Here is a 14,270-nt window from a genome sequence, read left to right as displayed (position 1 = left end):
AAAAACTTGCCAATGGGAAGCCTTTTTAATAATGTACCGCAGCAATCCTCCTTCTGTTATCATCATCTCAGGATGTTGATAGCAAAAGAAAACCAATGAAAAAATGCTTTATTAGTTAAATAATGTATTCTTTTGCTCTATCTCCTCCTTTTCAAGATCTGTGTATCAATTAGGGAGGTGAAGTTTAGGAATCCTGTTCTTGATAACCTGTGGAGATGGGAAGAAACATAAGCATCCGTCTTAGTCAAACCATGTTATTTCACCTAATTCTTTGACCCCAGGACACACTCTGTTTGGAGATTTACCCATTTATCTTACTGGTGACAGCAAGGCCACCCTGTTGCACATTTAAACTACTTTAAAGTGGCAATGTTCCATTACCACTGTAGCCTTTACAAAGGTCCTGCATTACCGCCTCTGACGGGTATCCACTACTACTTTATCTAACCACCACCTGAGTTTGGCATGTGAGTCCCCACTGGCCACCAAAGCAATACATACATGAAAGTTACAAAACCACTTTTGTAAAAAAAAAAACCCTTTACAGTAGTTGTTTTAACTGCCTCTGGTACAACCAAAAAAACGTAATAACATGTTTTATTCTTCTGAGTTATATGACTCCCCCTCCTTCCTGTCCTGGTGAATAAAATACATTATCACCCATCAGGATGCCTTTACATCTTTATATACTGTTTATCAATGGAAAATAAGTATATTGTATAGGCATAATTGTCCTTACTTAAATTGTAATACTTCTAATGGGGTGGTTACATTACTTATGTGAAGTTTTATAATCCTAACCTTACTGTTTAAAAGAAGATTTTTGTACTTACGTTAAATCTCTTTCTCCGATTCCATCTGGGGGACACTGCTACCAGTGCCGTAACTAGACATTTTAGTGCCCTGGGCGAGACAGGGCACCGGCGCCCCCCATCTAAGTGGGAGTGGCATTTGGCAAGTGGGTGTGGCCAACCTAATGTGTGGGTGTGGCTAGCACTTTACTGAAAGAATTCTGTTACACATATTTGCAAATGCATGATATATATATAGATATATATATATATATATATATATATATATATTATACACATATATATATATATTATACATATATATATATATATATATACATATATATATATATATATATATATTATACATATATATATATATATATATATATATATATATATATATATATATATATATACATATACATACAGTGGTGAGATTGAAATAAATTAACAACCGGCTCTCTGCCCTAATGACCATTTAAAGTATGCAAAAAATATATAGCGAAAGGTATTATAATATTTCATGCACTTAATAATCAAATAAGAATGTGTCTGTGTGTTAGGGAATTTAGACTGTAAGCCCCAATGGGGCAGGGAGTGATGTAAATGAGTTCTCTGTACAGCACTGCTGAAGAAATTCATAAGTTTAGTTGTTTTATGTAGAGGACAAAGTATATATTTATTTTACATAAACTGTATGTAAAATGCCTAACTTCCTGTCAGTGGAACGCACATGAGTTCCACTGCGGAACTTAAGGGCTGAAGGTACAGAGGCAGGTAGCGGGCAGCTGCTGCGCCTCCTTGGCCTTGCGCCCTGGGCGACAGCACCGCCCGCTCATGCCTCGTTACGGCTCTGTGTTGAAATTGCATTGAACATGACATGTTGCACAGCTGTACAGTATTCCCCTTCTTGAGGTGTGATTCAGGGGATGAAGATCTAGATTGGGTGAACATTTGTTACTTTTTGCTTTCTCTATTTATTTAGTATATCTCAGAAAAGAAAAAAAAGAGAGAACAATGACTTTCCTAGTGTTTAACCCTTTATTATAACTCACAATAAAAAGAGCAGGTATGGAATGAAATTTGTAACATAACTATAAAACTTTGAATTAGATAATATCCCATTTAAGTTGTATTGTCATTTCCATAAGCAAGAGCTTGTATTTAGCATGTAAAACAGGGAGAAAATATGTTAATCCCACAATTCCTCCTCTGTTAGAGCTGCTGTATCCAAACACTCTCAAGTGTGAAGACCCAAGTACTCCACCAAATTAACCTATTCTACAGACACGTTTCAACCTGTCCTGGGTCTTTGTCAGAGCAGTGGGGATATGTCTTCATTACTGGATTAAACAGCCATTCCCTCATGCTAATCCAATTAAAATCTCTTACACATGTGTCAGAGTCCAGAAAAACGTATTCAAAGTTCCGTTTATTCAAAGCATTACCTGACTTATATACACACATACATATACAAGTACACTTTACCTGTAGTTAAAAAGTAATAAGCAGTAAATTAAAGGTACACTTTAACGCCCCCTAGTTTTGTGTGTGTCTAAAAGTATTTTATAGCTTAATGCTTGGAGGGGAAAAAATAAGGCTATAAATCAGCTACGAAACTCCGACTTAATGTGTACATCCAGTATCTATCCTACCCGAGAACCATATATTGGATAAATAAACTAGGCACAAAATTCAAATTTGATACATCACTCCTTCTCTCCATACACCCATTCACTCCTGACAACTTTCTTTCCAGACCTCTCACCAGCCCTTTCTCACAGACCTCTCTCACAGCCCCCTCTCTCCAGACCTCTCACCAGCCCTCTCTCACAGCGACCTTTCTCTCCAGACCTCTCTCACAGCCCCCTCGCTCCGCTTCTCTCCTCTCCTGCCCCCTCTTCTCACCAGTACAGCAGTGTTTTAAATATAAATAAAGAAAGGTAAGCGCTCTCTGATGTGTGTGCAGCACCTTTTAAATAACAATATAAATAAGGAAAAGAGAGAGGGCGCAGAGGAGTTGAAATGACCGTAGATAATGTTTATAGCTCCTCCGTGATTGTGTCACGTAGAACTGTGTAGATGCACAGAAGCAGTATTCGATTTTGCAGAAAAACGGTGTAACAAAAATCAAAAAGAGGTTTCTTACCCTACATTTCCCTATGGAAGTCCCGGGACTCGGTGCATCAATTTGCACTGAGTCCCGGGACTTCCATAGGGAAATGTAGGGTAAGAAACCTCTTTTTGATTTTTGTTACACAGTTTTTCTGCAAAATCGAATACTGCTTCTGTGCATCTAGTGCATCTACACAGTTCTATGTGACACAATCACGGAGGAGCTATAAACATTATCTACGGTCATTTCAACTCCTCTGCGCCCTCTCTCTTTTCCTTATTTATACAGCAGCGTTTTACTTACCATACATCTGTCATCTTCTTCCTTCAGTGCCGGCTCCTCGTCGCCTGTTCTGACAGCGTCCTGACGTCAATATTTGTACGTCAGGACACTGCAGGAGCAGGAAGCCGGCACCCTGCTCCTTGCGCTGCTGTCTTCAATGGGCAAAGTAGTCCTGCGGTGCTGCCACTGAAGGACTAGATTGCCACTCCATCGGGGATGTAACGGGCGGACGGGCGTGCGGACGGGTGTTGCGCCCTTACTAGGCTTGCGCCCTGGGCGGCCGCACCGCCGTCGTTACGGCTCTGACTGCTACCATGGGGTTGTATGAGGGCGCATGGAGTTGGCACTTAAATAGTTAACAACTAAGTTTGCTGCTGACTCCTCCCCTCTGCAATCCCACAGACCTCAGTAATTCTAAAGTCCCAAGAAAAGGGCTCAACAACACAACTAATTGTAGAACAGCAAAAGGGAGGGAACGCAGTGTCCCCCAGATGGAATCGGAGAAAGAGATTTAACGCAAGTACAAAAATCTTCTTTTCTACTTCATCCTCTCTGGGGGACACTGCTACCATGGGGACCTTCTAAAGTAGCCCCCAAGGGAGGGAATTCTCTGGTTTACTAGCTCGCAAAACACTGCGGACGAAATTGGCGTCCGCAGACGCAAAAATGTTGAACAGGCAAAACCTCGTAAAGGTATGAACTGAGGACCAGGTTGCCACCCTACCCAGCTGCTCTGCAGATGCCCCATGGTGAGCAGCCCAGGAAGCCCCACACCGCACAAGTAGAGTGCACCGTAAGAACCTGAGGCACAGGTAGATTTCTACACATAAGCAAGCTTAATCATAGATCTGATCCGACGAGCAATGGCCTGCTTGGTGGATGGCCAACCTCTCCTATGAAATTCGTAAATAACAAAAAGAGAGTCAGTCCTGAAACCAGCAGAGGTCCTGTCCACATAAACCCGTAAAGCCCAGACCACGTCCAGACTAACAGAGGAAGAAGGCCCAGAAGGAGCAATCCTTTCTCTAAAGGCCGGAATCACTATCTCATGATTTAAATAAAAACCAGGAACCACCCTAGGCAAGACAGTAGGTACAGTCTTATGAACCGTCCTATTCTCATGGAACACCAGATAAAGACCCCTACGGGACAAGACTCAAAGCTCCGACACACGTTGGTAGATTCAATGGCCAGCAAAAACACCACCTTCCACGTCAAGAAACGCAGATCAGTCGACTCCAGGGGTTCGATTGGAGGCTGCTGAAGAACCTCAATAACGAAGTTCAAATCCCCCGGGGCCAATGGAGAAACGTTGGGAAACTGAACATGAATAACCCCTTGAAGAAAAGTACAAACATCAGGGAGGAAAGCCAACTGGCGCTGAAAGAAAATAGAAAGTGCAGAGACCTGAACCTTCAAAAAACTCAATCTTAGTCCCATCTTTAACCCATCCTGAAGAAAGACCAGAAAATGTCTAATCTGAAAAAGGTAGGGTTATGACACTTCTTCCCTACAGTACATAGATCCTCCACACCTTGTGATAGATCTTAGCTGATACCGGCTTCCGAGCCTTTATGAGGGTCTGCACTACCCTGGAAGAGAACCTCATCGACCGTCAGAGGTTGGCTTCAACAGCCACGCCATTAAAGCCAGCCGAGGCAAGTGTGGATGGTGTAAATGGTTCATGACTGAAAAGCCCAGCCTGACCCTTCCTCTAGCAGCAAGATGTTGGCGAATCAGAGACAACCAAGCCAATTTGGTGCCACCAGAATGATCAGAAAACTTTCCAACAGTACTCGTCTTAGGACCTGAGGAATCATCGGAATTGGTGGAAAGTGATATCCTAAACAGGAGTCCAACCTCATGGACATTACCTCCACAGCCAGAGAAACTCTGGTTCTTGCGCAGAATCTTGGAACCTAGTGATCCAGATCTGGCAGGCCCATTTCCAAACTAACTCTGAAACACCTGAGAATGCAGTTCCCATTCTCCCGGCAGGATTGCATGCCTGCTGAGATAATCCGCTTCTAGTTGTTCACTCTGGAAATGAACACTGCCGAAATCACTGGAACAAATTTCTCCACCCACAAGAAGACCTGTTCCGCTACCTGCATAGCTTCTGCACGTCTTGTTCCTCCTTGGCAATTTACATATGCCACTGCAGTGACATTGAAGAATTGGAGGTGGACTGGTTTTCCTTGAAGGAGAGACTGAGTTCCCTGGAGGGCTAACAGCATGGCTCTTAGCTCGAGAACATCTATGGGCCGAAGCGCCTCCCTGTCTTTCCAAAGACCCTGGAGACGAAGCTGGAGAACAACAGCTCCCCAGCCCTTCAGACTGGCATCTGTGGTCACCAGAATCCAAGACAACAGGACAAAAGATCGGCCCATCATCAGAAGCTCTTGAACTAGCCACCATTTCAGAGGTTGACAATCTCCCTGGAGAGTCTGATTCGTTGGGTCACCAGATGAAAAAGGGGTACATGACCAATGTCTTAGTAGATTCCACTGTAACGTGCGAGAGTGGAAACAACCGTATGGGATGGTTTCGAACATCAACCTTAGAATCCCTATGCCCAAGCACATGGAAGGACCAGGGTGACTCAGGATTAACCGAGAGTTGTGGGGATCTGTAGAGAAGGTTCTGGAAAAAAAACTTCTGAAAAGTGGTGTCCATTATTAATCCTAGAAACCTCATCCTCTGTGAGGGCATCAACTGGGATCTGGAATAATTAATTATCCAACCGTGTTGCTCCAGAATTCGAATAGACAGGGTCAGATGTTAATAGAGAAAAGGACCTGATAAGTCTTTAAGGAGAAAATAGTCCAAATGCGGAATAATATTCTCTCACAAGGCATGTAAATGTTCTGCCATTACCGCCATAATCTTTGTGAAAACTCTCTGGGCTCTGGAAAGCCAAAGGGGAAAGCCCTGAATTGATAATGGGAGCTTCCTACTGTCAAAACAAAGGACTGATCCCATCCGAAACTTGTCTACTCGTAGATGTTGTTTTAGCCCCTTGAGGTTTAGAAATGATCAGTCCTGTTTTGGGCACCAAGAACAGGTTTGAATGAAGCCCCCAGTGTTTCTCCACTCTGGACCCAACACAATCCTGTATCCATATATATATATATATATATATATATATATATATATATATATATATATATCAGAATAATCCTTACAATAGAAGAATCTCAACAATAAGTTGATAACTATGTGAAGGAATTGGTAAATATGCTACAGAAATCTATTTGTACAGATATGTGTAAGGTACTCATCCCTCCAGAACCATGTCTAGGGCAGAGTACCCGCAGATAGAAAGCAACCTGTCAGACAGACACAGTCTACTGTTGATAGAGAACAGCCTGTCAGTCAGTCACACACAGTATATACTGCTGATAGAGAGCAGCCTGTCAGTCACACACAGTATATACTGCTGATAGAGAGCAGCCTGTCAGTCACACACAGTATATACTGCTGGTAGAGAGCAGCCTGTCAGTTACACACAGAATACTGCTGATTAGTGGCAGTGATACCCGTAGTACCCACAGATAGAGAGCAGCCTGTCAGTCACACACAGTATATACTGCTGATCAGTAGCAGTGATACCTGTAGTATCCACAGATAGAGAGCAGCCTGTCAGTCCCACACAGTATATACTGCTGATCAGTAGCAGTGATACCTGTAGTATCCACAGATAGAGAGCAGCCTGTCAGTCACACACAGTATATACTGCTGATCAGTAGCAGTGATATCTGTAGTATCCACAGATAGAGAGCAGCCTGTCAGTCACACACAGTATACTGCTGATAAAGAGCAGCCTGTCAGTCACACACAGTATATACTGCTGATCAGTAGCAGTGATACCCGTAGTACCCACAGAGTGAGCAGTCTGGGCAGCAATTGTCAATGAAGTGAAGCCAGCAGCAGATTGATTCTCCATTATTTCAGTCAGGAGTCCTCTGAGGTAAACTCTAGCTGAATTTTCCCACCTTTTGAGCATACCAATCAGCAGGGGGGGAAAGGGGTCTCCTTTACACTCCCAGCACTGGTGTTTTGTTTTGTTTTTTTCCTTTTTTTTTAATATATATCCCCTATGGGGTACTTAGCTGACACAAGGAGTAATTGTGAGGAGAAGCCAGCAGCAGGAGAACTCTCTGAGGTGCCTCTGAAGTCCGACTGCAATGACAGGAAAAGGTGCGAATATCTCCCGCTCCGGGGCATACCACTGACAGCCGGAGAATCTCTCACTCACTCCCCGCTGTCTGATGGTTCAAACGCCCATAGGAAGCCTCCATCAGCTCAGGCTGCCAAACTGCATTGTGCTCCTGTATCAATGCCCATTCAGGATTCTTCCTAGGGCTCTATGAGATCCAAGTCCCCCCTCCGCCTCAGCGGGGGACTTGGTATTTCCCAGTATGTCCGGTCCTCGGACGGAGTGCGGCACTCTCTGCCTGTGGCAGCGCCGGACCCGTCGGGACAGTGCAGTGACAGTCGCTTAGCGCTGTCACTGCTCTTGATCAATAACCACCACACTGAGCTGTGAGGTCTTTCTTTTATAAATATTCTTCTTTTTTAAAGGAAAATGGAGCATTGCTCCATTTGAAATATGTGAGGAAAAAAATATTAAATACATCCATCCTCACCTACGCTCATACCAATAATCTAATAAAAATAATAAAATCTAAACCTAAGCAGCAAGTACTGCTAAGCAGTACTAAATGCAGCCCAACTCCTTGGGTACTTAAACAAAACTGAGGTCTGTGGGATTGCAGAGGGGAGGAGTCAGCAGCAAACTTAGTTGTTAACTATTTAAGTGCCAACTCCATGTGCCCTCATACAACCCCATGGTAGCAGTGTCCCCCAGAGTGGATGAAGGAGAAACATGTTTTATGGGGATTCACAATTTTTTTACTATGTAGTGATAGAGTAATTCTGATGGCATTTATCAGATTCTGTGTCACATCACATAATAATGGGGATTTAACAAATCTCACTCCTGAACTGCCTAATCTTCAAACTTCTCCCTCCCTATTCTTCCTGGTAAATATATCCATTACCAATATCCTGGGGATACATTATACAGTTTGCTGAACATTTCCATATATCTCAGACATTGTTATGACCTTAAAGGATAAATCAGATAGTAGCAGTGGTTGAATGGTTCTGCATGTTTATTTTTGCATTCAGTGTTTTGGACAAAATTTCAGGAACAGTTACAGTCCAAAAATGCTCTATGGGCCTATATGAAGATGGTCCAAAACTGAAAGCCCAAATGGGGCTTCATTGTGTATGCTCCACCCCCCGCACAGGCTCTGAAGAGCAGGTGGCGATGTGTGGGGGTTTAAAATCACCACCTAACATGATTTTTGGTAAATCTACAACCAAATTTACAAAATTATCTGATCAGACAAACATGAAAAAGCTGAATGGGCCATTCTGCAATGTATGCGTTCACTGGATTTGTTTCTGCTTCATCACTGACCAATTCTGCCAAACACACAGCACCAAATATTGAAAGAACTGTTTACCAATCAGTCTATTCATCATTCTTCCTAGTGAAGTTGGCAGAGTTAAAGCTGCAATGACGTGATTCTCATGGAATCGCGTCATTTTAGTAGAGATGAGCCGGATTCGAGACAGATCCGGGTATTCACGCCAATTGCAAAACTGAAACCGAGGCTCTGAGCCATAATCCCGCTGTCGGATCTCGCGATACTCGGATCCTATAAATTCCCCGCTAGCCGCCGCCATCTTCACTCGGGCATTGATCAGGGTAGAGAGGTTGTGTTAGGTGGTCCTCTGTCCTGCTATATCTCGTGCTGTGCTGTGCTGTGCTGGGGAAATAACAATGCCCTTAGAAGGACACAGCACAGGACCCAGCAGCACCACTGAACTCAGAAGGACAGACCACAGGACACAGCACCACTGGACTGAGCACAGCACAGCACGAAAAAATGTAAAAAAAAGTTATAAAAAAAAGAAATTAAAAAAAAATATCCAAAAACAATCCTGCAGTATAGGTCCATTGGTACTGCAATATTACAAAGTTCACTGATTCTGCAGAATAGACTAGGAATTAGTGGAAATGATTGTTATTGAATGTTATTGAGGTTAATAATAGCGTAGGAGTGAAAATAAACCACTTGATTTTAACACTTTTTATGTTTTTTTCAAAATAAATCCGAATCCAAAACCTTAAATCCGAACCAAAACCTTTCGTCAGGTGTTTTGCGAAACAAATCCGAACCCAAAACCTCAAGCAAATAGGAATCTAAAACACAAAACATGAGACACCAAAAGTGGCCGGTGCACATCCCTACATTTTAGTCCAAAATAACGCAATTTGCCAAGCCCCTCCCCCATCGCCCATACCTACCCCCTCCAGGAACTCCCAGAGGCAAAGATGAAAAAGTTGACAAGTATCCTATTCATCCAGAAACAACAAACTGCCAAAGACATACAGAGAGCAAATGTACCGATTAGCTAAGACTGATTTGCATATACAGAGTACAATCCAATCATTAAAGTTGGCTTTGTCAAGATTTGTCACACAGGTAGGTGGAATTACTGAGGCCTGTTACTACAGGACACAAAGGCTGATATATCTGCAGTGTATTCCTTCCAACCACATTTACCCACATGTCCATAATAGTCTGATTAATTCCGATCAGATTATTATCAGTAATGGGGCCAGTATTGTACAATAAACTTTCACAGTGTGTAGCCAGCTTAAATATATTTGTAAAACACATCTAGGCATATAAACTTTAGCTACACATTTTTTTTCCAAAAGTAATGCACTTCTGCAAGTAGTGTGTGATAAACACCATGGACCTGATTCATTAAGGAAAGCAAAATGAACATAATGTGTGGTTCTTGTAAAAGAAACGTAAATCGCACATACACACGTCCATACTCAACTACAAGTAGATCTGAGGAAATGTCTCTTGTTGAAAACTGGTCTAGGTACGCTGTACTCTGACAAACAATACACTGCAGGATATATAGAATACATATATAGTCCCAGGAGACCACACAGGAAAAAAAATAATGTAGTCATTAATGAAAAAACATAAAAAAAAAGTCTGTTTCTTTCTCACCCCCCCCATGAAATACATTTCTCATATTGATGTCTCCTGTACATAACTTACATTTTTAAAGTTGTTCTTGATTGTAAACACATGTTCTAGCATACATATGTGACCGTCATCACTTCACTCTGCACTTACATCTGACCAGGGCCAGACTGGCCATCTGACAAATGCCAGAAGGGCCGATGGCCAGATGGGCCGCTGTGAATTCGCTATCACTGCCTTCCAGGACCTGACTGCCATTTCAGGTCCCGGCAAGGCAGTGTATACAGCAGAGCTAAAGGGGCCGGCCCTAGCCTATTAGTGATCGGCCCCAACACTCCCTGACTTCTGGGTGGCTGGCTCCTCCCCAGGAACCAGCCACCTTACTATCAGTGCCGCGCGCGCGGATCAGCCCAGGACTGCTCCGTCCCCCCCTTCCCTTCCCAAATACTCAGAGCCTCTTCTGTCTCCTGCTCGCCGGCAGGTGCTCCCATCACGCAGAAGCTGACAGCTGCAGGTCCCTCCTTGCTCAGCGCCCAGAACAGCACCATAATCAGGTATGTATATATTTTGATATGTGCAATGTGTTTTTGATTACTACTATGTTGGAGCTATTTTGTCATAATTTGAACCTGGGGGAACTACTGTGGGGCATAATTTGAACCTGGGGGGCACTACTGTGGGGCATAATTTGAACCTGGGGGCACTACTGTGGGGCATATTTTGAACCTGGGGGCACTACTGTGGGGCATAAATTGAACCTGGGGTACTCCTGTGTGGCATAAATTGAACCTGGGGGCACTACTGTATGGCATAAATTGAACCTAGGGGCACTATTGTGTGGCATAAATTGAAAATGGCACTATTGTGGCATAATTTGAACATAAGGGCACTATTGTGGTATAATTTGAACCTGGGGGCGCTATTGTGGCATAATGTGAACCTAGGGCACTATTGTGGCATATTTTGAACTCGTGGAAACTACTATGTGGCATATCAATTGGGGGCACTGCTGTGTGGCATAAATTGAACATGTTGGCACTAATGTGGCATAATTTCAACATGTTGGCACTATCATGGCATAATTTCAACATGTTGGCACTATTGTGGCATAATTTGAACCTGGGGAACTACTGTGTGGCATAATTTGAACCTGGGAGCACTATTGTGGCATAATTTGAACCTGGGGGTACTATTGTGGCATAGTTTGAACTTGGGGGCACTACTATGTGGCATATCAATTGGGGGCACTACTGTGTGGCATAATATGAACTGGGAGCACTACGGTGTGGCATAATGTGAACTTCTGCCAAAGGGGTGTGCCCTAGTCCTTTTTCTGCACAAGTCTTTGTCATTGTGGACTAATGAGGGGGCTCCAAGAAGTTGCTGTACCGAGGCCCAAAATTCCTCTTGGTCGTCCTGCCTGGGAATCAAGGGGGCAGACGTCTCCAGGTAATCTAAATGTTTCTTATCTAATCAAACTGATGGCTCACATCCAATTAGCTCTCACCCACCCCCTCCTTCCCCCTTAGTTTATATACTGTGTTATTTAAAACAAATAGATAAGACTCTTATCCAATTACTGTAGTAAAAAGATTATTTTCCTCTGACATTTTGCTGTAGATAGAAATACTTTTAATGTGGCCGTGTAGGGTTCAGGTGATCATTCAACAGTTATTTTTCTGATATATTTGTTAGCGTTTTATTTCATGTGGAATGGTTCATGAAAATTCTGCCATTCCAGCTTAATTGAGAGAAAGGGGTACATGTTAAATATATAAGTGCAACTACTCTGCTGCTATTTTGTGGGAGATTTGAAAAAAGCAGAACATTGGTTCCCTACAGTGGCGCCCGTATAATTGGTGGTATTAGTGTAGTGTGAGGGTGGTGGTAATGTTGTAGTGTTTGGGGATTAGTATTTCTAATAAGTAGGAGATGGTATTGCTGTAATGTGGGGGGTCATGTTGGTTGCTGTAATGTGGGGAGTGATGCTGGTTGCTGTAATGTGGGGGTGATGCTGGATGATGTAATGTGGGGGGTCATGCTGGTTGCTGTAATGTGGGGGGTCATGTTGGTAGCTGTAATGTGGGGGGTGATGTTGGTTGCTGTAATGTGGGGGGTCATGTTGGTTGCTGTAATGTGGGGGGTCATGTTGGTTGCTGTAATGTGGGGGGTTATTGATGTATTATAAGAGTGTGTTTTATGCATTTCCCTTGTGCTCCAGGTGCTTTGCAGAACAAGGGAAATGATCATGTGGGCAGAAGACCATACATAAGTTTGTATCGGTGCTTCATGTTGCACTGCACCAGCGACGTCACATCACGTGCAACAATGTCGTGCATGGAGCCCACAGCAGGTGGGCCTGAGTGCTGTAAATGCCAGGGCTGATTTGTAGTCCCAGTCCGGCCCTGCACCTGACCTGTAGTTGGTGCAAGTGATGCGGCTTTTAATCACATACCTACAGGTTATCTGTAGCTATTTCACTTATCAAGAATGCAAAAATCCCAGAGATTAGTTTACGAAGCACTGCTGCTAGAAGAGGTTTTTCTTTTCCTAGGAGCATCAGCAAGAATCAGTTTCCTGCCCCCAAACCATAATGAAGTAGTAAATATCTAAAAAAAAACTCAGGTTGGGGTCAACAGACTTTAGCTGATCTCACATTTATACCTGTACCACCTTTAATAACACCATGGCGAACATTTATCAAGCTGCGGGTTTGAAAAAGTGGAGATGTTGCCTATAGCAACCAATCAGATTCTAGCTGTCATTTTGTAGAATGTACCAAATAAATGATAACTAGAGGCCTGATTCATCAAGGTACGCAAACTCATACGCATCTGCTAAACGGGACCTGAGCTACGTAAAACACCACATACGCAGCGCAAACAGAGCAGATACGGCACTCAAAGTCAACTCAATCTCAAACTCCAACGCAAATATAAGGGTTTGCGTCACTCAAAGTATGAAACATGAGTTTGCTTACCTTGATGAATCAGGCCCTAGAATCTGATTGGTTTCTATATGCAACATCTCCATCTCAAAACCCGCAGCTTGATAAATTTACACCAATATCTGGTTCATAATTTTCCCTACCCATTTTAGTGCAGCAAGTTTTCCACTGAGCCACAACAGGGTATATGCTACCAAGTAAGTGTGTGGCATCCCACCATAGATCCCACTTTGTTTAATAACACATGATGCGTATCTTAATCCTTCTCCCCTGTCAAGTCTGTAACAGTGCATGTTCTAATCCCAAATATTATGACAAGCATTTTTTCAGAGCCTCCCTACCCCATCCATTCCAGGAGCTGTGCCACCTGTGAAGCACAATCATATAGGTTAAAGAAATACTATTTTTAATCTGATTCATACAGATAACCTGGGTCCTGGTTATAAGAGTGTAAGAACCCCTTACAAATGTGTTTTTACGCTATAGTAAATGCTCTTTCTGTGTAACTTAGGTGCTGATGTGCGTCTCTTGACAAAACCACCTGGTGAAGGATTCACGTTACAAGAAATAGAAAAGGTATTTATGTTACACTGTCATTTTGCTGTTATTGATGACCAGCAATTTATTTGACCAAAAGCTATTTGTAAATATTATGTATTAATAAGCTTTGACATTGTTTCCTCCCGATCAATTTTAATGAGTCCGTCAAGGGACAAATAAATTGTTTAACTATATAGAAACTAAGCTCCCTAGGTGCCAAGGGGTGTAAATTATCTACTCCATAAATTGAACTCATCTTGATAGCTAAACACATTTTCGTTTGTTCCTGTTACTAACAATGGGTTGTGAGATGTTAATGAATCTTATTTTGCTTTGCAAATTTACATACTTGTCTGCCATATATTGTCAAAATGATATGTGTCCATACCAAAACATAAAGGTTCATAATTGTCTCATTAACCAAAGTTCCAAGCCTTGTGAAAATCGCATTACTATACATGCAAACAAGGAATAATAACTTTTGAGTGGTGCGTGAATTAGGATCATTT

General features: G+C 42.7%; 1 protein-coding gene across 2 annotated transcripts in view; it reads left to right on the top strand.

Moving 5' to 3' along the window:
• Window positions 1–14,270, top strand: part of AGXT (alanine--glyoxylate aminotransferase) — a 45,633-nt gene that overhangs the window by 18,978 nt on the left and 12,385 nt on the right. For both annotated transcript variants that reach the window (XM_075201800.1, XM_075201801.1), the window contains exon 3: window positions 13,733–13,797. In XM_075201800.1, coding sequence (XP_075057901.1) covers window positions 13,733–13,797 — 65 coding nt within the window. The remainder of the gene's footprint in view (window positions 1–13,732; window positions 13,798–14,270) is intronic.

Source organism: Mixophyes fleayi, chromosome 3 (assembly GCF_038048845.1).
Source record: "Mixophyes fleayi isolate aMixFle1 chromosome 3, aMixFle1.hap1, whole genome shotgun sequence".
In the NCBI taxonomy this organism is placed as follows: Eukaryota; Metazoa; Chordata; class Amphibia; order Anura; family Limnodynastidae; genus Mixophyes; species Mixophyes fleayi.
The sequence above is the reverse complement of the archived record's forward strand: the minus strand, read 5'-3'. Positions and strand labels throughout refer to the sequence as shown.